We start from the raw sequence: 25,539 nt of genomic DNA on the forward strand, positions 1-25,539 counted from the left end.
ATAAAATACATTTGGTATCATTTCTAGTGTACAATATTTTTGAACCCCATCAAGGGAGCCCGGGCCCATGGCCATATTTTACTTCTTCCTTTGCTTTGCCTCTTTCTTCTCTTGCTCCTCTGCCTTGGCCAGTTCTTCTGCAACCATAGCCTCCACCTCACGATCCGAGATCCAAGTGCGGACGCTGTCCATGACTGCTTCCAGCCCATCACCTCCTGCAAGTACATCGTCCAGATTATGGAGTGTAATACCACTTCGATGGTCAGTGCAGCGACTCTGTCCATAGTTATATGTCCGAATCTTATCACCTCGACCCATCTTCGCAACGCCGCCCATGGCACCACGGCGAAGCTGAACAAGTTCCTGTTCACGAGCTTCCTGACGCGCTTCCGCAATCTTCGCGCGAAGCATTTGCCAAGCCGTTCGACGATTAGCATGCTGAGATCGTTCATCTTGCATGGAAACCACCGTATTGGTCGGAATATGAGTCAATCGAATAGCGGACTCGGTTTTATTAACGTGTTGACCACCAGCACCGCCAGCCCTCATTTTCTCAACGCGCACTTCCTGAGGATCGATATAGTAGTCGCTGGTTGGATCATCGAAGTTGAGAGCACTGTCAGATGCACTTCCACTTTCGGGAAAACTGGGCAAAACCATCACGCTCACTGCGCTAGTGTGTGTGCGCCCTTTCGTTTCAGTTGCTGGGACGCGCTGTACGCGGTGGACTCCGGACTCCGTTCGGAGAATGTCGTATGCGCCGTCCGCTTCAACTTCGATCACGGCTTCAAGGAGTCTGTCCTCGGAGGGGCCGTCTTCAACGTCTTGTTTTAGGATCGTTGGCCGGAGGCCTTTGCGACTGCAGAGTGTCATGTACATGCGCATCATCTCGTAGGCGAAGAGGCCGGCTTCGTCTCCTCCTGCGCCAGGCCGGATTTCGACTAGGCATGGTAGGTCTGCGAAGGGGTGGCGGGGGATCAGGGACTTTTTTAATCGGTCTGATAGTGAGGGAAGGGCTCCACGGCTTGTTTCGAGGTCTTCTGTTGCGAGGGTGTGTAGTTCTGCGTCGGTTTCGGGGTCTTCGAGGAGGGCTTTTAATTCGGATATGGACTTTGTTTCGTCAAAGTTAGATTAGACGGACGCGCCTTGCAAAGGAAGATCTTTCCAAAGAAGATTGGGAGATTGGGTTGGACTATACATACCTCATTGGCATTGTCCCATTCTTTCAGGATAGCTGCAGACGGGGCCAATTCCCCGGCCCTTTTAGCGATTTTGGCATCAAAGGAGTCGGCCAGACGAGTCGACAGCTTTGCATGTTCCGCGGCGAGTAATCGTGCGCGGGTCAATAGGACGGGTGACACGCCGAGATCTAGGCGATGGGAATGGCGTCAGCGATGAGTTCAATTGACAATGTGTAGATGTGTGCAATGCGTATAATAGCATACCGGTATGCAAGGTTCGTCGCAGGAATGGTAGGAGGCTAAACCTGAGAGGTTGCCTCATGAACCGACCACATCGTAGCATCCTTGTGGAGGGGGAGAGATGGAGGATGAGGTCTCACAGTCCAGTGTCACTGACAGTGTCTGCGGAGTCTGCGGAGTTATGCGCGGCGGTATTTGGTAATTTATGTAAATTACGCGTAAAGGCCACTCTGCGACGGCGCATTCCCAACTCGCCCCCCCCAAGTCTATCTATCCTCTGTACTTCAGCCCTCTCTTCCTTATCCTCCTTCTTCTCTGACTTCAACCCCCCAAAACTTTAGGACTGTCATGTCCAGTCTCTCTTTCTGAAAAAATGCGTCTTTCATTTGAAACTCTAACGGTCGTTCTGGCCTGTCTCTCCACCAGCAACGCCCTCCAAATTCCCCCCCGATACTCCGCTCTCCGAATTGATCTCCTCCGCCAAAGCGCAATTAGCCAAGGGCTCCCCTCGCGATGCATTAATATACTTCGACGCCGCTATCTCCCGCGATCCAACAAACTACATCACCATCTACCAACGAGGTGCAGCTCACCTATCCATTGGCAAGAACCACTTAGCGACAGATGACTTCAACCGGGTCCTGGAGCTGAAGCCGGGCTTCGAGGGTGCCCTTCTACAAAGATCTCGACTCAAGGCACGGTCCGCGCAATGGGATGAAGCCCTGGCAGACCTCGAACAGGCGGGCAAAAAAGACAGCCCCGAGTACAAAGAGCTTGAGGAAGCGCGGGACGCGGCTGGTCTAGCCTTTGCCGCCGAGAAGAAGAGTGATTGGGAATCTTGCATTACGCAGGCGGGCGTTGCTATCTTGAAAGCGAATACCGATCTCCCTCTTAGGAAGACTCGCGCGCATTGTCGATTTGAGAGAGGCGAGATTGAAGAGGGTGTTAGTGACCTTGCGCATGTTCTACAGATCTCGCCGAAGCTTGTAGAGCCTCATCTGCAAATGTCGTCCATGCTTTTCTATTCGTTGGGCGATCATGATCGTGGTCTGGCGCAGATTCGGAAGTGTCTTCTTACGGATCCGGATTCGAGTCCTTGCAATCGTCTTTATAAACGGGAACGTCAATTATCGAAGGCGTTAGGAAAGTTGCATGGTGCACTTGATGCGCGGAAGTTTAGCAATGCTGTGAAGATTATGGTTGGGGATGGTGAGGATAGTGGGTTGATTGATGATGTGAAGGGTGATGTTGCAGAGGCACGCAAAGCAGGTCATATTCATCATGCAGCATCAAACAATCTATATGTCTTCCTTGTTGAGAAGACTTGTGAGGCATATCGAGAGGTATTTACCCCCCCCCCCCCCTCTCTCTTCTGTGGACTTACGAGCTAATGTGGATCACTAGATGCGTATGTTAAAGAAAGCCGCACCATATTGTGCCGAGTCTATCCAGCTGGTCCCACATTCTCTTCACGGCCTTCTATACCAGGCCCAAAATGAGCTGGACGAAGATAAGTTCGAGGAAGCTGTTCGCACACTAAGCAGCGCGAAGGAGCACCACCCTCACTCGCAGGAAGTTCAAACCCTTCTGCAAAAAGCACATGCCCTTCTGAAACGATCTAAGCAAAAGGATTACTACAAGGTTCTTGGCATCAGCCGTGACGCAGATGACCGGACTCTCAAACGTGCCTATCGCCAGTTGATCAAGCAGCACCATCCCGACAAGGCGCATTCCCAAGGCGTGTCCAAGGAGGATGCGGAGAAGAAGATGGCGGCTATTAACGAGGCTTACGAAGTCCTGTCTGATTCTGAGCTTCGAACTCGATACGATAACGGCGACGATCCTAATGATCCTGAGTCGCAACAGCGAGGCCATGGATTCCAGGGTTCACCTTTCGGCCAGGGTGGTGGCCAACAGTTCTTTTTCCAGCAGGGTGGGCCACAGTTTAAATTCTCTGGTCAGGCTGGGGGTTTTGGTGGAGGCGGTTTTCCATTCCGCTGAGTGGTGGCCACTTGTGTCTAGGCATTTGTTGTTCTGTTTCTTCTGTGTCACTTTACCATCATACATCAAACATACCGTGGTGTTTCTAGGAGTCATTACATTACACCGGATCATTTTTCCATTGGTGAATCATCCGATTCGGGATTTCTTTCTTATTCTTTTTTTTTCGAGTAGTTGCACTGTTATTGTCACTATCAAAATGAACCTCGATGCTTTCCTTGATCTTCTGTCATTCGTCATCATCGTGAGCATTCTTGCTTCATCCTAGCCGCATCCACCTCCCCGCTCCAATAAAATATTGTAGATTGTTTTGCTGTTTCGCCTTGCCATTTCGTCTTGCATTTTCGTCTTGCAGTTTCGGTATACCACTCATTGTCATGATCCAGGCGCATCCGTCAAAGGCACATATCTAACCTGAAAAACCTTGTCCTTAAAAATCGACCCATCTTTCCTCTTATCCACAACCCAGATATACTGGCCCCCAATCCCACCCAATAAACTCCCATCCTCATCATTCGGGTCCGACTCAACCGGAATAAACAACCTCCCCGGAGCAGCAAGCTGCTCAATCAAAACCGGATGGAGAGCCTCGGCAGCAGCACCGACATGAATGGCATCATATGGTGCTTCTTCTTTCCATCCCAGGCGGCCGTCACCTTTGACGAATTTCACTTTACCGGATTCCTGAAGCGAGCGGCCCTCGGTGGATTTGTCCATGTTGTCTTTTGCTAGTTCGACTAATTCGTGGATGTGGTCGATGCCTATTACCTGTCCTTTATCCGAGGTGCCGGGCCCGGTCACTAGATTTGCTAGGACATGCGTAAGGTATCCGGACCCGGATCCGATGTCTAGGACCCGGGCTCCTGGGTAGAGGTGGTCGATTAGATACTCACATGCGTGGCAGTGCATGTGTGGTGCTGAGATTGTAGCGCCGTGGCCAATGGATTGTGGTGAGTCTGAGTATGGTCGTGAAGGTGCATAGTGGGCTCTATCGACCTGATATGATCATATATCAGATGCGGGGCTCGTAGACACTGACACTCGGTAGATGCTCGAGATTGGGGGAGATTGGATGGATGATGGGAGGGGTGCAGTTGGTATTTCTCAACTCACTCCTAGCATGGCTTCCTTCACGCGATCATTTTTGATCAAGCCGCCTTTGAACAGGTTCTCGACCAGCTCGGTGTTGGTGGATCCGGAGCAGTACCACGCCATTGTATAGGGTCGAGTTGATTGGTACGGCAATTTTCGATTTATTCTTTGCAGCGACTTAAGCATGTAGTACCTGCGAGCAGAGGAGTGTAAGATAGTAGGAGAGAGTCGTGATGGTGGTGGTGATAGATAACATGCAGGAATGCGTGGGGTTATTCACAGTGGATGAAGTCGACCTCAATCCCAAGGTTTAGCTATCGTGACGCCATGCTTTTCTCACCTCCACGTGACACTTGACCATTTGGGTCTTTGTATATTATTATTGATTTATGATGTGGATTTTTGGGGATTCCGGCAGGTTTCGGGTTCAAGGGTGAAATCCTGATTAGAGAAGTGGTGGTAGTGTGTGGAGCATAGCAGGTGTATATATATATCTCTCTCTAAACAAGTATTACCTGTAGCATGAGGGCAAATTGAACGTGAAACAAAGTAGCCGGGAAAGCTATAAGGGAGCGAAGATTGCAATATTTCAAATCAATATCGGCACAAATAAACTATCATCGAACAAAACACCTGCCAAACCCTGAGATCAACCATAGATCGGCGCAAAAACCCACGAAGCAACCGCCTGGTGAAGCTGCATCTTCCCCCCACCCAAAAATCCGCGGCCCGCTCGATATCTCCACTCCCACCTGCGCGTCGCCCGAATTAGCTCAGAAATTCATCAGCAGCAACCATTCACCCGAGTTTCACTCTCCTTTCACCGACCATGATACCAAAAGATTTATCGCGGTCCACGATGGCCGACACAGAGCTCCACGAAGATGTGAATAGCCTGATTTTGGACTATCTGGTCTGTCTCGCGATCGAACAAACCCTGTCGGCAGCGGATGATATACGCGACCCCGTCAAAGCCGAGGAAGCCGACTGGCTCGTGCAGTCATTGAAAGGTAAGTCAATATCGAGTGATATCAAACCCCCTCATTCCTGGGTAGTTACCTGAATTTTATTAATATATTAACCCCAATACAGCCTTCGGATCTCTTCCCGCCTCAACCTCAACCTCCTCGCTAGCCGTGGATCTGAACATCAAACGTGAGGTCCTATGGGTAGCGGATGCAGTTCGATGTTACAAACTCGAGCCGAGGCAAGGTCGAGATTCAGAATCACCTCAACTTGCAAAGATCGGCCTCCGTTTCATGAATCTTTGTCTTGCCGCCGTACCCAAAGTCTCCGAATCCCGCTGGCTAGACGTTGGTGCCCAATTCTTGCACCAGGCCGCGATCCACGACCAAATCCGAACCTCAGATGACGCTGACGCCATAAAACGCCTCCAAGAATGGAACTGCATCAATCCAGGCCGCAACAAGCGATGGTTCCAAACGTGGCAAGCCTATGGCTATGGCGGCAATGTCAGCCAGCCAGAATTGTCACGAAGATTTCCACTCGCCCGGTTCAAAAACACAGTGATGAGATTCCTGTTAGATCTGATGACTGTCCTCGAGCCTCCTATTCTGATTGAATTGGAGCGTGGGAAGCTGGGGAATTTGTCCCGTGATGAAACAAGACAGCTCCTAGAGCGCGCTGGTCAGCGCTAAATAAATGCTCAACATCATATCGACCGTTCGATGAGAATGAGTTCCATCGAATCGAAATCGAATCGACAAGAGAAAAAGATAAATTATTTACTCGATGCCACACCCACCGCAAACCGAACGCCATGAAACAAACCAAACCCGCGAACTAGCGCACTCCCTCTCCCCAAGTCAACTACCACGCGGGAAGGGAATGGAAGGGATCCCATGCTTTCATGGTGCGACTTTCCAGGGATCCCTTCTAACTCTATACCGGTACCAGGCGAGCGAGCCCATTCGCCAATTTCCGCCTCTGGCTCGAATCGGTTATCACCACCGACGCAAGTTGAGTTCTATAAAGATCGATCCGCAGATCGAAACAGAAACGTGAAAACTCAACCCAACGGATGGGGGACGAAAACCACCACCCTGTCTAATACTATTTATCTACCTGACGCATGGGAAGGCGCCAGCGCTATTGACGGGCCCCGAGGCCGGGCCGATCCCGTGTCACCAACGAATGACGCGTGATTGACCCAAGCTACAGCTACGAGGAAAGGCAAAGAAGAAGAAGAAGAAGAAGAAGAAGAAGAAGAAGAAGAAGAAGAAGAAGAAGAAGAAGAAGAAGAAGAAAAAGCCAAGAAATTAGGTTCTTGAAATGGCAGTTTTAGTCAAGATACTAAGAAACTGGATAATCTACAGGGTCGTGCCAACGACGGGGATCTAAGCACGATAAAACACAGATCGAACCAACGGGGTACATAGCGGGGGTTTGGTTACAGTTTATAACCGAAACGAAACCATTTACCCGAGCAGCATGCGTCGGGGGTCCTCGATATACTCCTTGACCTTGACAAGGAAAGTGACGGCCTCACGGCCATCCAGGAGACGGTGGTCGTATGTGAGGGCGAGGTACATCATGGGGCGGATCTCGACCTTGCCGTTCACGGCGACGGGCTTGTCCTTAATGGCGTGGAGACCCAGGACGGCTATAGGGAATGATTAGGAATTGGTCTTCATGCCGGTGGCAGGAATTGCAAGGTGTGGGAATGGGACTTACCGGTCTGGGGCACGTTGATGATGGGGGTACCCATCAGAGAACCGAAGACACCACCCTATTTAAATTAGTATAGGCCAATCAATAGCGGAGAAACAATGAAACTCACGTTGCTGATGGTGAAAGTACCACCGGCCATATCCTCGATGGTGAGCTTGTTGTCGCGAGCCTGTAGTGGTAATATATTAATAACATGTCCATGTTACCGCATTCATAACCAGAGTTCCAAACATACCTTCTTGCCAAGACCGGCAATAGACTGCTCAATGCCAACCAGATCCATAGTCTCGGTGTTGCGGACAACGGGGGTGACGAGACCCTTCTCAGTGGCAACGGCGACACTGATATCGACGTAGTCGCGGTAAACAATAGTGTCACCGCCGTTGGGGCCCTCGATCGAAGCGTTGACCGCGGGGACATCCTTCATGGCCAGAACGCAAGCGCGGGAGAAAGCGCTCATGAAGCCCAGCTTCACACCGGTCTTCTTCAGGACATCATCCTTGTAGAGCTTGCGGAACTCCATCAGCGAGGACATGTCGACCTCGTTGAAGGTGGTGAGGGAAGCGGCGGTGTTCTGGGACTGCTTCAGGCGCTCGGCGATGCGCAGACGCATGCGGTTCATCTTGACCTGTAGTGGCGCAAATAATATTAGCATAAACAGTCTACTTGGCACTTGGCACCATAAAGAAGAAACGAGTACGTACGCGACGCTCCTCGCGGCCGCCGACGGCGGGCTTAGCTTCGGTGGTCTTGGACTCGGCCTTGGGGGCCTCCTTGGGAGGGGGCGCGGGCTTGGAGGCCTGGGGGGGTCTCCTTGGGCTTCTCAGGAGCGGGGGTGGACTCCTTGGGCTTCTCAGCAGCGGGGGCGGACTCCTTGGGCTGCTCGGGGGCAGACTCCTGCTTGGGGGCAGACTCCTGCTTGCCGCCCTCAGGCGCTTCTCCGGGCTCCAGCTTGATAAGATCCTGTCCGACGGTGACGGTGTCCTCCTCGTTGACAAGAATCTCCTTGATAGTACCGGACTCGGGGGCATTCACGGACACGTCGATCTAATGCACAACGTATAGTGTTAGAATTTGAATTTGCAGGACTCTGTTTTCCAATGCGACAAAAGAAAAGAACTTACCTTGTCGGTTTCGATAGTGGCAATCTCCTCATCGCGCTCAACAAAGTCGCCGACCTCTGTATAATTACTTAGTAACCATATCCATTGGGGATCCACGCTGTTCGAGACTAGTGCATACGTTTAGAGAACTGCTTCAGGGTACCCTCTGTGATCGACTCGGCCATCTGGGGAACCTTGACGATAGAATCGGCTGGTCGCAAAAAGAGTCAGCATGGTTTGTATTTGACTGGGATTGAGATTGATATACCGTAGGTTCGGATTTGGGAGCCAACGAAAGGAGCGAGGTTACGCGAGACATTGATCCTGATATTCCTCGTCAGCCAATTCCATTTGCGCGAGCCGGTAATTGAAGGGAATTTATTACCCTGAAGAGGCCTGCAGGAGACCAGAGGCTCTAGAGGAGACATTTGAATGAGTAGAAGTCGAGAGGCTCTGGACACCGCGGAGGCGGCTGGTAGCCCGAGTGCTCCGGGACAAAGTCGTCAGGCGCTGAGCCGAGAGGCGCGCGAGAGGAAGTCGAGCAGCCATGTTGTGTGGAATAACGGAAATCGAACTGAGATAGAAAAAAGTCGCAAGTTTTTCCCTAGAGAGGGGGAATATTGTAAGTATGGAGGAAAGGGGAAGGGAAGGAAAAAAAAGCCTCACTCTTTCTCGCCCTGTTGCTGTTACGTAGCCGAAGCCAAAAGCTCCCGAAGCCGAGATGCGGAAGCCACCCGGCAAGCGGAGTAATGTTCTTACGCCCTTGTTTTGTGGCATTGAAAGGGCCTGTTGTGGCCTTGTTTTGGCCTGAGGTGGACCCGCTGACTGCTGAAGGCTGCGCAGTGCGGATGAGCATAGGAACCAGTTGTGCAGTTCGCAACGAATGAGGAAGCTGAGAATAGTCAACCCGCATCACTCCCCCCCAATTTCTCGGTTCTTGGTCTGACGCGCATTGTCCACTTCGCGACGGATTTGCTGCCTCTCTCTTCTCTTATTCAGACCGAATCCAATTGGACTCGAGGACGCAATCATGTCCCTCACCCCCGCTCTGTGAGTGTGCAATTGCACCGCCGCTATCTCCCGATCCGTCGTCCGTTCTGACCCCATCCCAGCTCGCTCTATCGGCGCTCGCTGAAGCTGTCCCTTGACTGGGCTGTCCACCGATCAGTGTGGCGGGGACAAGCCGTTTATATTCGCTCCCTCTTCGAAGCCAACAAGGACGTCCGCGATCCTCGCCAGCAACAGGTACGATGGACACGATCCGATATTTGCCCGCCCGCCCTATATCCGATGATTGGGATTGGATTGAACGCTCTACTCACACATGCGAACACCAGGTATTGCTGCGCGAAACAGAGAAAATCCTCGAAGAGTGGAAACACCCCGATCCTTACCGCCATCCCACTGCCCCTGGTGGTACGTTTACGCCCTTCTGGACCTTGATATCTGCCGGATGGCATGCACCGGACTCAAACTTACGCTGGCTACAGGAAACAAATGGGAGAGAAACCTGCCCGCTCCTATTCTACCATGTACGTCTTGTTCTAATTTCCTTATTTGAGTTGAACTCAAGGAATGCTCTTGCGGCAAGAATACTAACAAACGAATAGACGCCGCGCCCCCGGCCGCCCACTAAACAAGGGACCGGGATTCATGGATCGAGTAATATCTGGGACGGAGCAAGTGGACCACGCATTTTGATTACAGGGCCTTGTGTAGATATTAAGAATGAAATTGAATGCGCTCTGATTTTCATATTACCTTTGCAGTTTGTACTTTCGTTGTAGTACGGGGTGTACGAAATTATATTGAATAAAAGCGGAGCGATGCGGTCAACTATTAAGACGAATCGAGCCCGGCGCGTGTTTTTTGATACGGAGCACAAGGTACGCCCCCGAGGGTTCGTCGTAGTATAATAAATCGTGTCGCTCTTATAAATAAGAGCAATGCCACGTACTATGGAATCGAGCCGGCGGGTCGCAAAGCACTGGGAACAGATACTTGGTACTTTTGTTGAGAAACATCGTACTCCGTCTATTGAATTAGAGCAATCCTATGACCTGTTAGGAAAATGAAGCCAGCGCGTTGATGCGAGACAACATAATACTGAAGCTTGAACTACAGGAGAAATGGAGATGGTTATATCTGATGGACCTAGAATCTTTTCATTGATTCGGGCTTGCGCACAAGCCCGGGGCTAGTTATCCGAAAAAAAGCTGAAATCCCTCGAACAGGCTGGTAGTTCGTCGGTATCATTCCATGTCCGCAGACATAATGTACAACCTGGAAGCTGATAGAAGAAAAAGAAAACGCAGTAGAGCCATAACGTGCCCGTCCCATAACCCCATTATCGTGTCAATGAAAACCAACCCACGCCGGAAAAAAACAAATCAAACCCGCGAAAGAAAGAAAACCATTTAGCTTAGATTTAAAGCTCCTGGCTACCCTTGCCGGCCTTGGGGGTCTTCTTGGGGAGGAGGTCTGAAAGAAGCATGTTAGTTTGAGATTCGATTCGATTTCGGAATGAATGTGTGGGGAAAACGTACTCTGGTGGATGTTGGGGAGAACACCACCCTGGGCGATGGTGACGTGACCCAGAAGCTTGTTCAGCTCCTCATCGTTGCGGATGGCGAGCTGAAGGTGACGGGGGATGATACGGGTCTTCTTGTTGTCACGGGCGGCGTTACCAGCCAGCTCGAGAATCTCAGCGGCGAGGTACTCGAGGACAGCGGCGAGGTAGACGGGAGCACCGGCACCGACACGCTGAGCGTAGTTGCCCTTGCGGAGAAGACGGTGGACACGACCAACGGGGAAGGCCAGACCGGCCTTGGAGGAACGGCTGTGATTGATGTCAGAATGAATCTTTGAAAACAGAGGGTGTATATGACGCGCAAACGCGTCCAAAGTCGCATTTTCTGGGAATTGGGGAAGAGATAAGGTGAACTTACGACTGAGCGTTCTTGGAACCGCTCGCCTTGCCGCCAGACTTTCCGCCAGTCATTTTGATGGTTGTTTTGGGGGGGGTGGTTGAAAGGGGTTTGAAAAGGGTTGAAAATGTGATGGAAATGAGTCGAGTGGTCGAGAGATGGAAAAGAGCAGGTGGAAGGGCGACGACGAGGCAGTCCGGGGGTTTATAATAACGCGGTGAGGGTGACGTTTGGCTCACATCAAAGCAAACCCGCCAGATCACGGCCTCGCTTAATGGAATCGACCAATGAGAGTGGAGATCAGCAAGGTGCGGGCATGCCAGATCAGGCAAGGTGGCTGTAAATTACAGGGTTACAGGCTGTGACAGTGGATCAGCGTGATCCAACCCCGCTCCCCCCACCGCCAGACGCGTAAACTTGCGTTTAATCATACAGATCATACAAGGCCATGACGGTATTGAAATTCCGGCTCCTTTGCGTTCCCCCGGGATCAACCAGTCTTTGGTGGTCCAGTATAAAGACCGCGTTCCCCTCGTCACCGCGTTTCCTCTTACCTTTCCCTTCCATCCATCTTTCCATCTTCACGTCTCACTCCATCTCGCTTTTTCAACCTTTCACCACCTTTTATCATCAACTCATCCAAAATGCCCCCCAAGGCCGCTACCAAGACTCCCTCCACCGGCGGCAAGGCCCCGGTTGCCGGCAAGGCTCCTGCTGAGAAGAAGGAGGCTGGCAAGAAGACTTCCGCCGCCACTGGCGAGAAGAAGAAGCGCGGAAAGACCCGCAAGGAGACCTACTCTTCCTACATCTACAAGGGTGAGTTTGCTGTTTTGAACGCGATTACCATCGTGTTTTTTCCAAAGACGCGTCTCAATTCCAAAATACTAATGTTTTTCCTTCTCCAGTCCTCAAGCAGGTCCACCCCGACACTGGTATCTCCACTCGTGCCATGTCCATCCTGAACTCCTTCGTCAACGGTATGTTTTTTCGCGTTCCATTTCAACGCGTTTTCGCGTTTTGTTCGGAATTTCCCACTTACAATATCTCCTTCAGACATCTTCGAGCGCGTTGCCACTGAGGCCTCCAAGCTGGCTGCTTACAACAAGAAGTCCACCATCTCTTCCCGAGAGATCCAGACTTCCGTCCGCCTGATCCTCCCCGGTGAGCTGGCCAAGCACGCCGTCTCTGAGGGCACCAAGGCTGTCACCAAGTACTCCTCCTCCGCCAAATAAGCGGTCTGAGTTCTGGACTTTTCATTTCTTGCGCTTTTTGCTACTTTTTTCTCTGCCTCCTGATCTTTTCTGGGCTTCGAGGCGGTCGGTTATGGGTGTTTTGCGGGTTTTCTAATGTGTCATGGGATGGTCTCAATTTCTTTTTACCCCAATGGGCGACTTTTTCTGATGGTTACTGCTCGATGCGCGGTGTAACATAACTCGGGTCTTGGGGCTGGTTGCACGGTTGAACCTCCCCTACTAGAACACGAAATTTCAAATGCAATCAAGCATTCAATCACTATTGGACCTTTTCTCTCTTGTCTTCTAGATTCTGTACATCATAGCCACACCGCCACTTCCGCTCTTTCGATCGATCGATCGGATCGGATCGATCCACGCGCCTCTCATTCCATTTCATCCTCTACCCCGCGATATCCGAATCATCCAGAGCCTCGACTTCGTCCAGTGCTTCCATTCGACCTGGCCCTGGCCCTTCTTCCACCGGTGCTCCGGAAAGTATGTGGATGATGGGTTTTCCCGGTGTTGATTGCACGCGTTGTTTCCAATCTTTCCAGTCCGCCTCGTCCCGAATCACAAATCCGATCAACATGCTCGGATCCATGTCTTTGATGTGTATCCGCCGCAATCGGCGGGTGTGGCAACTATCGAATTCCTCGGTGGAGTAGATCTTGCCAGGTCGAGGCGTCGGGAGTGCCGGGCGCGTGGAATGGGGGTCCAGGAAGAACAAATGGGAATCTTGCACACCCACGAAATAATGCGATGCTGATGGGCGTCCCCTGTGGTTTTCACGATCAGTGGTCTATTCTTGGGAATACTCTATATAGCGGGTCTATCATGGCCGGCCTTGAGACGGATGGACTTACCCAGCGATTCCAACAGATTGTGGATACTGCAGAGCAGCTCGAAGGCCATCCCAATATACTGAGGTGACCTGCTCGATACCTAGCCTTAGACCGAGTAGCACGAGAACTGGTATCGTTTGCCCATTTTCATCGCGGCCAAGCCGGGCAACCTGATCTTCGTAGACGTCCGACGTGTTGTTTGTTACGTAGACCCTCAGCTTGGGTGATTCACATTCGCTGGATAGCATCCTAGTATCGGCTCAGTACCCAGATCTGGGGTAGACGGGGCTCATTCATGACATACTGTATACAGCGAGCTGTGGCCGACGGCCCAAACCACTCTCCCGGGTATTTCCCACAATATTCCGCTCCACGTTGAACAAATCGATGTATCGAGAATGGGCTTTCGGGGTCATCGGCGAACATGGCGAGTAGCTTGGACTCTTCTTCTGGCGAGTTACCTCTTCGCCAGTCTACTTGGTCAGTCAGCACTCTGTTTGCATCGGGGGGGTTAATCTGTATTGTGTATGGGATATCATCACCTCGCCCCAGCTGTATGAAGGATAGTGTATTTGCCAGTAGGCTTTGACCGGATCGAATCATGCATCCCCACCCGGTGTCTGATGTGAATCCCTGTGAGTCCATAAGCTGGCTGCGTAGACGGACGCCTAGGGTCATGGACGAGGTCGCTTCTGGTGTATTGTTACGGGGGATCGGGGGGAAGTTTGATCGGTATGTCATCCATATCCTTGACTCGAAGTCATCCAGGAATGCATTTGGCCATGAGCTCGGGCTGCTTCCGACCGTCTCGTTCGGGGCGGGACTCGCTGCGGGCTCGTCGCGATTAGAGGTATCTTCTACTATAGCTGTTTAGCGTAAGGTTTCTCCCTTAGCAAGACTCCGCGGCTGCATCTCGCGGGATCAGGACTCGGACTCACCTATGCCCTTTGAGGCATCTCCTGAGGTGGGGGTGTATTCTTGGCCCAGGCACCAGATCGAGACTTTGGGGACTGTGTCATTCTTAGGTTCTGGGTCCCAGAAGTATTGTACAATACGCTTGCATTTCTCCATATCGACCCCCGCCATGTCTCGGGTCTCAGGTTGGTAGTTCTGGTTGTTTGTTGTTGAGTGCTCAGGTGTGGGGGAGTGTAAACCTAGACAGAGATACTAAGATATATATAATGTACATCTCACACTAAAGGATACGATGGTTACTCACGAGCCAACAGTCAAACCAGTTTAGCGCATCGAGTGTTCAAACCCAGGATAGAACCATCGAGGTTGGCATATAAATAAAGTCGATATAAGAATCCAAAAGATTCCCAGGATCGCGAGCTGTGGTGATATTCGGAGGGAACCCTTGAAGAGAGGGGGGAGAGATCACTCGGGACGACGTCACTCCGGAGATCATTAGTTATCTCCAAGAGACTCAAACCTGTGATCCCTTCACCCCCCTACCTTTTTTGAAGCCTGTTCAACTACTGCCAATAAAACAATACTCCAATTTACAACGACCATAAAAAATATCAGACACTTTTTTTTGGTCCCCCAAATCGAACAAGTCCACCTCAAACTTGCATTTCACCTGCCTCAGAGTACAATGAGAGATCCCCACCGCCCGGGCCCACACCCCCCCCATCGAAATCCGGTAGGATTTGCCCTCCTCACTCCCCCAACTACCAAACATCACCAACCCTCATGGCCCGCCATGGCAAGTTCAAGGCCCGCGCCAAAAGGCCGCCAGCAATGACCGCTCCAAGTAAATTCCCGCCGCCTATCCTCTACCCCTAAGACGCCATCCAAACCATCAACTATCGGGAACTGACCAGTTGCAGAAATGGCGTCGCCACACCAATTCACCCCACATCGGTTCACAATGCAGGAAGAGGCCCGAAATACAGAGACACATCATAGGTTAAGAGATAATGGCAATCTTCGCAGCAAGGCGGTAGCTTTCGTGAGCGCCGGAGAGCTACAACGAAGCGAATTCGAGGATGTGGAGGAAGACGACCAAATGCAAGACGGTGTCGAAAACGAAAACGAAAAAGCAGCAGAAGCAGAACCACAAACCGAGTGCATCACTGAAATCGAACAAAGTAACGAGGAGGCTCCTGCCAAGGAGAGCGATGAACCGTTGTTCGTTCTTGACTCGGTCGGAGAAACGGTTCCCGATACAGGACTGTCTGACCCGGCACCGCTCGCGGATCCAGACATTTCGGACGACAGCAGCGAGGATGAAGTGGTCTTTACCGGGCGGAACAATAAACCGATAGTCATCGAGACGGACGAACGCGATCTTCGAATACTTCAGAACCTCCAAGAACCGGCACCCCAAAGCGTACCGGTACTCCAGACGGAGGAGCTCACATTACGGACTCAAGAGTCACATCCAACGCCAGCGCAGAGCCGCCGCAAACCGCCCGCGAGGGAGAGATTTAAATGGTCACCCGATAATGATGATATTCTGGCGGATTACATCGCCAATATGGATCAAGATAGTGAAAGTGAGAGTGAGAGTGAGAGCGAGGCAGAGGAAGAGAATAGTCGGGTCCAAGCCGGACCCGAGGGTGGCATGGGGGTTCAAGCAAATATTGACGAGACTGGTGTCGAAAGCTCAATCGACGGTAAGTTCCCTAGGTCAGTTCATCTGATGCCAAGACACAACCTGACACAAGACCACCAGTGCTATCGAAAATGCATATTGACACCAAGCCCGACAACCTAACCATCAACATCGCCTCAGACGTCGAACTGGACACGCCAAATACATCGGACCTGGAGGAGCTCGACTCGGATGATGAAGACCTAGACGCCGACATCCTCGAGCAATTAGCCCTGGAGTATGCTCAAACTCACAAAAAGAAAGGCAAAAGCGGCAAATCTGGATTCCCGTCCGCATCGGCTTTTGCGGATGCAATTGATGCTGATCCTTACTATGGGTTCGACATTATGGACTTTGAACGACCAAGCTTGTCGAAATCGGGTAAGGGTAAGAAGCAGCCGCCTGACTTTGACTTGATGTTGTCCGATAGTGAATTGGAAATGTATATGCAAGACGTATGGCAGACCGATCGCAAGAAGAAGGCAGCGAAGAAGAAGGAGAGAGAAGAGCTTCGTTCCCAGGGTGTTCTTGGGAAAGACCCCGAAGATGCGGATTTGAGACAGAGATACTCAAAGGGAATGAATATGGAGGACTTGATGACTGAGATTCGGGCGTTCCTCATGTCATCGAAAACAACGTATGTCCATATCCCCCCCCCCCTCCCTTCCCCGGGATGTCATATAATGGCCAGTCAGGCTAACTTTTGTCCTAGCTTGTCATTACCACCCATGACTAAGAATCGTCGCAAAACGATTCACGAATTGGCGAATGTTGTGAGCCTCAAGTCCCAATCCAAGGGAAACGGCCTTACTCGATTCCCCATTCTCATCAAAACATCTCGCACTCCGGGTTACACACGCAAGACCATCTCGAAGGTCGATTCTCTATTATCTGGAAGGAAGTTGAACCGTCGCTTGTTCGCATCATGGGGTGCGGATGGCCATGGGAAACAAACAAAGGCCAAGCCCAGAGGAGGAGGCGGTGTCACTTCAGGCGTCACCTACATGGATGGAGATGTGGTCGGCGGATCGGCACCGGAGATTGGAGCTGGAAATCGTGGCCGAGCCATGTTGGAGAAGATGGGTTGGAGTAGTGGGACGGCTCTTGGAGCTTCCAACAACAAGGGTATCCTTCAACCTGTTACGCATGTGGTCAAGAATTCGCGAACGGGTCTTGGATAAGAAGACTTTCTACTTTCTATGGGGGCTTTCTATGTACACCTTTGCCGACACAGCTATATCCGAGTCTGTGAGAGTGTATCCAATTAGACTAGAATAGAGTGAACATAGATTATCATTTCATTTTCTCTTCATCGCTAGATATCCAAGTGTTCTAGAGTCTATTCGTAAATGCGTAAGGTCGATGGGAAGTGGTATAAAGATAAGCAGATGCGTAATATAAACAAACTCTCAGCGTCTTCGGCCTTTCGTGGTAGTCTTTAATTGTGCATGTGATGGGTTTTTCTGAAGGTGGGTAAACAACTTCGTTTTTGAAGGGAAGTTGGCGTTGCACCCAGAACACGTCAGGCCTGATTGATCTTGATCCCCGACTTCTCGCGCCGCTTTCTTGGCCTTTTTTTGCTTGGCCTTTCCTAGAGCAGCAGTCCGGGGCTGTTCTTCTGCTTCTTCCTCAAGCACCACAGAAGATAGCTGCTTGTCTAGTGAAGTGACCGGATCCTGGTCCTGTGCAGAGCCGAAGTCTGGGTGAAGTCTCGTTTCTACGGTCTCCCGGGATGCATAATCTTCGTCACCACCGGAATCAGATGAGTCTAGCTCTTGATCCGGAGCAGCTAGGCTGGATTCTTTGGTATCTTTATCCAATTCAGAAGGAGTCGTTTCTTGAGACTGGAAAAACGGAGGCTCACCAGCCTCATCCGTACTGGTCTCTGCTTCGCCAACTGGGGACGACGTGCGTACGCTCTCAACGTCCTCGGCGGGTATATCGTCGTCATCATCAAGTGGATCGAGATCGGACGCATCACGTTCGACCGTAGGCTGGTCCAAATCGAGTTGTACATCTTGCAAGCGCATTTCACGGGTCAATTGCTTTACAGCCTTGACATGCTTCTTGCTCTTTTCATGAGCCTCGAATTGTTTCTCGCTCTTGAAATTTTTGTTGCATGCAACACACTCAAAGCTCTCGATTTCACTCTCGGAGCTTTCTTCGTCATCATCGCCAACCACATGCTCCTCGGACCGCGCCCACTCTGGCAGAACATGGTCGCGCATCTTGGCATTGTTCATAGCTCGAGACCTAGCTGCCTGAGCTGCGACTGACTGACGCAGAGCTTCTTGGCGTTGGGCTTCGTTTTGGGCATTGATCTTCCAACGTGGATCACGTTTCTTGATAAACGCTACCAATGACCGCACTGCATCGTTGAAAGTCCGGATTCCTTCGTCGCGAAGGCGTCGGTTTTCTTTTTCCATAAGTCGCCGGACTCGGCGATCGGGTGCTTCAGATAAGCGATGGGCGTCTTTCCAAGCGAATGACTTCTTGGTAGAAAATCCAGTCCAAACAGAGTAAAAGGGACGAACAACGGTCTCGAAATCATCATTGGCAGAGCCGAAGGATGGATATTCTACAATATCCAGATTTTCCCACTGACAAGCTGCTCGCTCCTCGAGTGCCAATTGCGCGAATTGTTCTTGGAGACCGCCGAAGAATCCGGAGGGGGAGTCGGAGAATTCCATTCGAGGACTGAACTTCGAGAATACTTTGAGGACTTCTTCCGCGGTGGTGATACGTATATTATAGGCTCCCTCCGAGGAGCCATCCGAAGTTTGGGTGGTCCCTAGAAAAGCATCCTTATGGGAATCGTACCAAGCTCGCTCCTGGGGATCTGCTAGGACCTCATAGGCGGATTGAATCTCGGCGAAAAGGCGGGTGGCTTCATCAACATTGCCGTAGTTTCGATCGGGGTGCAATTCGAGGGCTTTCTTTCGGTATGCTTTTTTAATCCTATTGAATGTGAGACGAAGGGCTGTGATGGTGATCGGGGAGGAACCAGGGCGTTTAGCTTACTCGTCGTCGGTTGCCGTTCGGGAGACGCCTAGTAGGTCGTAATAATCGGTTTTTTGTTCGGGTTGCGGCTCCGGCGCCGACCCTGTTGACTGAGATTGGCCCATGGTGAGGAGACCAAGGGTGTAAAATTCAAGTTGCAGGAATATTCGCAAATTTCCTCGTCATTCCCCCAAAAAGGCCCAGTGTTGAGAGCGCGAAGGACCGCTCGGCCATTCGTCTGTGTTCGGAGTAAAATATGCAGTGAAGACGCGACTCGATGGAGGGGAAGTTTGCGGGTCTTGGCGTAGGTCACAGGTTTCCCCGCCCTTTCTTCTTCGCGCGCTCGTTCCTTTCCCCAGTGAGCATCATGACCAAACATCCCCCATTCAAGGGCCCAACGCTGGCGTTGACTTTGCTCTGATACCCGATGCTAAGCTCAAATTCCATTACCTTTTCCAAGTGATTATCCTTCCAGGGCTCTTCCCTTGAACTTCCTTCGGGTTGTCAAATATCCAGGCAGCTCTTCTCTACCCTGCGCGTACCAAGCGCCTTACGCGGCCTTCACAGGGATGATTCTGTCTCTCAATCACCTGCCGGAAGAGATCCTTCATTCGATCCTATGTCACTCACAACCGCGGTCTGCTACAGCTCTCCAACAAACCAGTCGCCGGTTCGGAGATGTGACGAAACGGCCCTTGCTATGGCGGCATTATTGCCGAACCTACTACAAGTTCTGGGACCGGCGACATGACATCCACCGGAAATTTATCCTCCCAGCATCATCGGTAGATTGGAAAGCCTTATTTATGCTGAGATATCATATCGATGGTTCCGTCACCCAGCTCCTGAACAGTATTCTCGCCAGCCAGGCAGGTCGGATTGAGAAGTTCCGAGCTGTGATCGAGTTCGCTTACGATGCAAAAGATACGCTGTTACGGAATAGCGAAGTACAAGATGGTGAGGACCATCTCGCAAGGAGGTGCGTATTCAATCAGGCAATCTCCTGCATATCTTCGGTTCTTCAAAGCTTACCATTGTTCCTCGAGCCTAAGATACTATGCCCGTGCCCTTTTGACCTGCCTACACCGAAGTATCGCTGTTCCAGAGTGGGATAAACTGCGACGTGGTGAGACAATCTCACTTAATCGCGCCCTGGGCGCATTCGACCTTTTCATCCCGGAAAGCGGGTATGGTGACTTTGACGAGGTTTGTTCTTCCAAATTCAGCCATCTCCAAATTACCCTGGCTAAAGATGTTCTAGCTTGAGCATGCCATGGCCCAAGTGGTCCACCAATTCGCGACCTCCCACCCAGATTTTGATGATCAAAGCCCCCGGGCGAAAGCTCTCGAACTTGCGTCTTGGCTGCGAGCGAATAACCTGACAGGCATCGAATCGGGGCGAGAGTACCATTCTCTGGAACACAACTTCTTGGGGATGGCTCTCAATAGCCCGGGACACAACTCTTTGCCATTGATCTCGGCGGTCATATATTGCCACGTTGCCCAGGCGCTTGGAATTGAGTCTCATCCTTGTGGATTCCCATTTCATGTCCATGTTATCGTTACTCCACAAACCGGGTTCGATATGGACGGGAACAAAGTCACTGGCACTGAACCCGGCTCGCCTATGTATCTCGATCCATTTAGAGGTGCAAGGGAGACACCGGTCTCCGACCTCCGACAACAGCTGATATTCCTCGGCGCATCAGAAACAGAGCAGAGCGAATTCCTTGGCGAATCATTTCCCTCGGAGGTTGTTATGAGATGCAGCAAGAACATTGTGAACTCGATCCATTCTGCGACTAGGCAATTCGATTTCCATGCTACACCGGTGGATATCGTGAGTGCAAAATATGCGGCTTCGTGGTCGTCGATGCTTCTTTCGGCCGATTCACGGCCAATGGATCTACGACATCAATTATCATTGTTGATGGAGCTTTTTGCGACAGACTTTCCCTCTGATATTTTTTTGGTGGAGCAGTATATTGTGCCTTTGTTCAATGGCCTTCTTGAACACGAGCATATCCTCGAAAGCCTTCACGTCATGCGAGCCGTGGACGAGATTCCAAAGCAGATCCATCGGCGCACCGGTGAGAACAGAGCTGTCCGGTATAAGGTAGGACAAGTCTTCCAGCATCGTCGCTATCATTACCGGGCTATCATCACTGGCTGGGATTCTGAATGTGGTGCTGGGGAGCAGTGGATGAGGCGGATGGGGATCGATCGTTTGCAGGCTGGCCGCCACCAGAGCTTTTACCATGTTCTAGTCGAAGACCGAAGCGTTCGTTATGTTGCCGAGGAGAATATCAGCCTTATTCTGCCTGATATTGAGGAGCTACCTTCAAGCCTGACGAGTATTGCTGGTAAGCATTTTAAAAGGTGGGACAGGGTGGCACAGGCATTTATCAGTAATGTCCGAGACGAGTATCCTGATGATTAGTAGTACAGTATTATATATTAAAATCAATTAATCAATATATAACAATTAAGATCAGATAACACATATAAGGACTCAGATCGAATAAATCCACATATCTCTTAGCAAAATCGATATACTGCTCTACTGTAAGGAGCTCAGGACTGTAACAGGGGCCTGGTTATGATGAAATAAGTGTATTAAATGTATAATACTAAGTCTAGAGAAAAGGAAAAAGGTCAGTCTAGAACCAATCTCAAACATGACCTCGCTGAAAAATTGCAAGTTTGGCCCCAATGCTAATCTAGTCGACCGCACAGACAATCTATCATATGGAAAGTCTCTATCTATGATCCAGAAAAGTAGCCTACTGCAATAGAGGTTTGTGATACTCTTTATTCAGGGCTGTCATAGACCGATATGGGCGTTGAGTCTCGAAGTGAAGTAATATATAAGAGAAACAGATAAAATGAAGATAGTTTTTAGGACAGAATAATAGGTCAAAAAGTCAGATTTGCGTGTAATAAGAATGATCAAGCAATTCAAATAGAGTGTGAAATAATCTAGATAACATGAATGAGGCATGTCTTTAGCCCTAAGTAGACGCACAGCCAGAATCCATACGCTTATGCGGCACTCCTCAATCCATATAAACATGGAGAGGGGCCAAGAGATAGTTGTTATGCTTAGGCGCACTGCTTATCAGGGCAGCCATCCTTGTCCCTCACCCGTCGCCAGGAGCACATATCTGAGGGAAGCTTATGACAACCGGTATACCAACCACTTGTAAGTCTCTTCATCACAGATGGTCTGGCAGGGACAGTCTGCATCTTTCAAAGCAATAAGCATAAAACCTGCCTCAGAGCTATCTTTTACGAATAATAATCCAGCGCCATCCCAGTTGAGGCAACCTGGATTGCTCATATCAACCTATTTTCCTTAGTCCTCGCTACATTTAGTATCCGAACAGAATATGCCCCATTGCGTGTTGATTGCATTATTCAAAGTGCCATTCAATGAGGGAGCCACATAAGAAAAATTGGCAAGGGCCGCTAGGAGAAAGGTTCCGGGGAAGATGAAGTGGCGCATGATGAATACTGAAATCAATTAAGAAATATTAGCTTCTACCTCTCTATTACCTGGACAGCTGGTAAAGTCAAGGGAGCAATAAGCTCACGCCAGGGGTAACTGAAATGCAATAGACTTCTGAGCACGTGGTCTGGTTGTTGAGTTAGATTTGCCTGTCTTGGAGATTAGCAGGGTATTCATGGCCTTTATACAGCTTCATAATCTGTTTACTTTTCGATTATTATTTCAAAGTTGGGTTGGTTGGCTTTGACTTTGTATAAGACATATTAATGAAGTAAAAAAGATGTTATGTAACTGTGGGTTTCTTATCTGGCCAGTTAGTATGTTCTTTAATAGGGCCAAGATGATGGTTAATGGTTACAACATACTATACAGCCAAGAACTAGATCGCACTAATTGACAGCACATATTATACGCGTCAAATAAAGCTCAACTGTGCGGCAACTTGAGTATTCATATTAGATCAGAAATAGTTAAAATCTTGCTTCTTTTATACACATACACACGCATACGCACACAAGCGAGTGCTATGTGCTGCTTGGGAGATGTAATCAAGGGATAGCCATCTACTCCGTGGTGATCCATTAGAACTCAAAGGAATAAAAATAAGTACCACAGCCACCGCTTTAAGCTAATAATCTCTCAATTACCTAAATAAATCTGGCTTCTCATATTTATTGTCCCCATTAGGTATGGCTCTTCGTCCAGTTTGGCCCTAACATGACCGTAATTGGCTTTGACGTTGCCTTGAGAGTGAGTGAATAAACACGCAGCTTAAACTGTTCTGGGCCAACGACTAGAATAACATCGCCCATAACAGCGTATTATAGCCACCTTCCTTGATCATGCCAGTCATACCGTAAGCATGGGGAAGGGAGAGTGTAGCTGCTCATGATGGCCCGTGCCACAGTGGATGCACCATCGTCTCATAAGCCCACCAATAAGGACGATTTTCTAGTTGTTTGAATGTGAAGTGTTTTGAGTCTTCAGTGTCCCCTAGGAAAACCTCAGAATCTTACTATCCGGCTCAAAATGACTTTGAGAAGCCAAGAACTATCATTACATTTTAAGTGTTTTCATTCACTTTGGCAGTGATGCCAGTGTCCATCAATTCACACAATACGAAGCCACACTGCACTCTGAGAACAAAATATTACCTGGCGCTTGTTAAACCTTCTCGCATCAATAATATATGCATATTTCCTTTCATTATTTAATAACAAAGATTTAACATACAAAAGACTTAGCAGGGATCTTGTCTGTATAGACACTGTTTGCACTTCCTTTACTGGTAAGTAACAGTAATGGTGCTGCCTTGGACACTAGGGGAAGCCAGGACATTGCCATTTCCGTCAACGAGGGAGATGGTATTGGCACCAGAGGCATCAACTTGGTTTCCATTCTTCACAGCAATGGCATCGGTAAAGGTAACAGTTCCGAAGTTGGCAAAGGGAGCAAGCGATTGCTGGCCGGAGGAGGAGATGAGGGTAAAATCCTCGACGATCCACTCCGCGTTGGTCTCACAGAGGGAGCTAGTGGTCTCGCTTGAGGTAAATTTATGGGTGACGCTCTGCCCATTGGAGTTGTTGGTAATAGTGGCAGTTCCAGTTGTTTTGCTAGTAGCAACAACACTCACGGATACAGAGTCTCCGGCGCTGAAGCTGATACCGCTAAAGTCCACCGAACCGGCTGGAATCCACTCGTACCAGGCATCGTAGCTAATATCGCTGCCTTGGATACAGAAGTCAACTCCAGTTTGAAGAATGGAAGTTGAGCATGTATCGCCATCAATACCGACCCAGGCAGTAGCGCAGTACTGGGTGCTTTGGTCACCTCCAGATGGAATTTGAGGGCTGGGAACAGTGAAAGTTCCAGAGACTTCAGTGAAGCCAGAGGAGACTAAGACTGCGCCAGCCCAGTTGGAGCTCTGCTCAGCATCGTTGGCCTCGTTGATATTGGGATCGACGCGTATTCTTGGACGAGAGACCCCAGCACGGCGAGCGACACGGGCTGCCAGTGGACTAGCAATGGCAGAGCCCGCCAAAAGAAGAATGGTGGCTGCTGAAATCTTCATTGTGGAGAGCAATTGAGACCGTAGAAAATATTTGGAGGAGAGGAGAATAGAGATGCAACTACTGAAATACTGATAGTGAGTCTAGACGAGAAACTGCATATTTAGGGTCGAAATGCCTCTTATATACTTAAACCGGTCTATAAATTGGGCATTTCGAGCAAAGTAGGCGCGAACAGGAAGGTGTGATCCTTTAACTTGACTATTTCGTAAATGGATAGTCTCCGAGCACTAGGAATTATATTATTTACCCGAGGTTACAATAGAGCATGTCAGATCTTGATTGGTATTTCATTTTCTTTTATCTCACTAGTTTCTCAGCTCTTCACCTCCGCTTGTTCAGTGCAACTCTGATAAGAAAGGAATTGTGATCGGCGGCATTTAACGCCAAGCTTTGAATGAACTTAGCTGGCCAGAAACCCTATTATAGCAACAGATTGCTTCAAAACTTGACAAGATCAGATAAGAAGCGAAGATAGACCGCCTGTGTATAAAAAAAATTTCACTGGATGAGAGTGAACTCTTTTACCTCATGCTTGGTCAATAATGACGATACCACCTTGAATGAACTTGAAAGTTATGGATGGGACTATTCACCAAATTGAGTTTGAATCTAATATACAAGCACTTTCTGTACCCGAGTGGCTGTCAGCCTTCCAATCGATTATACTTTCGGCGGGGTACCCTTTTTGTGGACTCTAAATATGTCTCAAGACGGAGAATAGGAGTTTCAGCATCGAACTCGCCGATAGTCCACTTGGTCCGGGCCTAGATCTAGCTTAGCCAAATGCAGTGGTAGAGGAAACTCCTATCGCATCAGCAAAGCTTATCAAGGCGAATCCAAGCAGTACTAAAATTTTAGCGTCCATATGAAAGAAATTGTTAAGATCAAACACGTCACCGAGGCTGCAATCTATTGAAGCAGCAGCCCCTTTGCGGACATCGGAACGGCTGCGCAAGAGAACCTGAAAGAAGCTGAAAGGACCCAAGCTAAGTTTACATCTCTCGTGATCTTAGAACTCGTCGGAGCTGATGTAGTATTCTGAAAA

At 49.8% G+C, this 25,539-nt stretch overlaps 13 protein-coding genes across 13 annotated transcripts; 6 read left to right on the top strand and 7 right to left on the bottom strand.

The window, feature by feature from the left end:
• Positions 1-78: 78 nt before the first annotated feature.
• On the bottom strand, positions 79-1,524 carry N7481_012723 (putative mitochondrial translation release factor (RF-1); the record flags this gene model as incomplete). The annotated part of the gene is made up of 3 exons (XM_057271942.1): positions 79-1,110; positions 1,203-1,369; positions 1,446-1,524. 3 exons carry the CDS (start codon positions 1,522-1,524, stop codon positions 79-81), a joined length of 1,278 nt encoding a protein of 425 aa, XP_057116130.1.
• An 18-nt stretch (positions 1,525-1,542) lies between these two features.
• Positions 1,543-3,422, top strand: N7481_012724 (DnaJ and TPR domain protein; the record flags this gene model as incomplete). Its single annotated transcript, XM_057271943.1, has 3 exons — positions 1,543-1,612; positions 1,848-2,764; positions 2,826-3,422. The coding sequence occupies 3 exons, from the start codon at positions 1,543-1,545 to the stop codon at positions 3,420-3,422; spliced, it is 1,584 nt and encodes a 527-aa protein (XP_057116131.1).
• A 375-nt stretch (positions 3,423-3,797) lies between these two features.
• N7481_012725 (protein-L-isoaspartate O-methyltransferase) lies at positions 3,798-4,637 on the bottom strand (the record flags this gene model as incomplete). The annotated part of the gene is made up of 2 exons (XM_057271944.1): positions 3,798-4,418; positions 4,536-4,637. The coding sequence occupies 2 exons, from the start codon at positions 4,635-4,637 to the stop codon at positions 3,798-3,800; spliced, it is 723 nt and encodes a 240-aa protein (XP_057116132.1).
• Positions 4,638-5,373: 736 nt separating this feature from the next.
• N7481_012726 (uncharacterized protein) lies at positions 5,374-6,172 on the top strand (the record flags this gene model as incomplete). The annotated part of the gene is made up of 2 exons (XM_057271945.1): positions 5,374-5,524; positions 5,607-6,172. The coding sequence occupies 2 exons, from the start codon at positions 5,374-5,376 to the stop codon at positions 6,170-6,172; spliced, it is 717 nt and encodes a 238-aa protein (XP_057116133.1).
• Positions 6,173-6,952: 780 nt separating this feature from the next.
• On the bottom strand, positions 6,953-8,857 carry N7481_012727 (uncharacterized protein; the record flags this gene model as incomplete). Its single annotated transcript, XM_057271946.1, has 10 exons — positions 6,953-7,137; positions 7,209-7,263; positions 7,315-7,374; positions 7,441-7,833; positions 7,910-8,018; positions 8,047-8,252; positions 8,330-8,385; positions 8,448-8,519; positions 8,577-8,632; positions 8,694-8,857. The coding sequence occupies 10 exons, from the start codon at positions 8,855-8,857 to the stop codon at positions 6,953-6,955; spliced, it is 1,356 nt and encodes a 451-aa protein (XP_057116134.1).
• Positions 8,858-9,338: 481 nt separating this feature from the next.
• Positions 9,339-9,944, top strand: N7481_012728 (NADH dehydrogenase [ubiquinone] 1 beta subcomplex subunit 9; the record flags this gene model as incomplete). Its single annotated transcript, XM_057271947.1, has 5 exons — positions 9,339-9,358; positions 9,421-9,553; positions 9,646-9,724; positions 9,799-9,840; positions 9,919-9,944. 5 exons carry the CDS (start codon positions 9,339-9,341, stop codon positions 9,942-9,944), a joined length of 300 nt encoding a protein of 99 aa, XP_057116135.1.
• Positions 9,945-10,736: 792 nt separating this feature from the next.
• On the bottom strand, positions 10,737-11,309 carry N7481_012729 (histone H2A; the record flags this gene model as incomplete). The annotated part of the gene is made up of 3 exons (XM_057271948.1): positions 10,737-10,789; positions 10,855-11,147; positions 11,257-11,309. The coding sequence occupies 3 exons, from the start codon at positions 11,307-11,309 to the stop codon at positions 10,737-10,739; spliced, it is 399 nt and encodes a 132-aa protein (XP_057116136.1).
• Positions 11,310-11,879: 570 nt separating this feature from the next.
• N7481_012730 (histone H2B family protein) lies at positions 11,880-12,467 on the top strand (the record flags this gene model as incomplete). The annotated part of the gene is made up of 3 exons (XM_057271949.1): positions 11,880-12,051; positions 12,141-12,212; positions 12,289-12,467. The coding sequence occupies 3 exons, from the start codon at positions 11,880-11,882 to the stop codon at positions 12,465-12,467; spliced, it is 423 nt and encodes a 140-aa protein (XP_057116137.1).
• A 409-nt stretch (positions 12,468-12,876) lies between these two features.
• N7481_012731 (cysteine protease ATG4) lies at positions 12,877-14,398 on the bottom strand (the record flags this gene model as incomplete). Its single annotated transcript, XM_057271950.1, has 4 exons — positions 12,877-13,246; positions 13,334-13,561; positions 13,617-14,172; positions 14,251-14,398. Coding segments are annotated over 4 exons (1,302 nt in total), but the record flags the coding sequence as incomplete, so codon positions are not given.
• Positions 14,399-15,188: 790 nt separating this feature from the next.
• N7481_012732 (uncharacterized protein) lies at positions 15,189-17,095 on the top strand (the record flags this gene model as incomplete). The annotated part of the gene is made up of 3 exons (XM_057271951.1): positions 15,189-15,949; positions 15,988-16,551; positions 16,627-17,095. The coding sequence occupies 3 exons, from the start codon at positions 15,189-15,191 to the stop codon at positions 17,093-17,095; spliced, it is 1,794 nt and encodes a 597-aa protein (XP_057116139.1).
• A 228-nt stretch (positions 17,096-17,323) lies between these two features.
• On the bottom strand, positions 17,324-19,039 carry N7481_012733 (putative C2H2 finger domain protein; the record flags this gene model as incomplete). The annotated part of the gene is made up of 2 exons (XM_057271952.1): positions 17,324-18,872; positions 18,936-19,039. The coding sequence occupies 2 exons, from the start codon at positions 19,037-19,039 to the stop codon at positions 17,324-17,326; spliced, it is 1,653 nt and encodes a 550-aa protein (XP_057116140.1).
• Positions 19,040-19,483: 444 nt separating this feature from the next.
• N7481_012734 (uncharacterized protein) lies at positions 19,484-21,354 on the top strand (the record flags this gene model as incomplete). Its single annotated transcript, XM_057271953.1, has 3 exons — positions 19,484-19,893; positions 19,967-20,120; positions 20,176-21,354. The coding sequence occupies 3 exons, from the start codon at positions 19,484-19,486 to the stop codon at positions 21,352-21,354; spliced, it is 1,743 nt and encodes a 580-aa protein (XP_057116141.1).
• A 2,350-nt stretch (positions 21,355-23,704) lies between these two features.
• Positions 23,705-24,493, bottom strand: N7481_012735 (A4/G1 family peptidase; the record flags this gene model as incomplete). Its single annotated transcript, XM_057271954.1, has 1 exon — positions 23,705-24,493. One exon carries the CDS (start codon positions 24,491-24,493, stop codon positions 23,705-23,707), a length of 789 nt encoding a protein of 262 aa, XP_057116142.1.
• Between the last annotated feature and the right edge of the window lie 1,046 nt (positions 24,494-25,539).

The sequence above is a fragment of the Penicillium waksmanii genome (assembly GCF_028829765.1).
Source record: "Penicillium waksmanii strain IBT 27052 chromosome Unknown utg000010l:1.0-3698451.0:1.0-3701458.0, whole genome shotgun sequence".
In the NCBI taxonomy this organism is placed as follows: domain Eukaryota; kingdom Fungi; phylum Ascomycota; class Eurotiomycetes; order Eurotiales; family Aspergillaceae; genus Penicillium; species Penicillium waksmanii.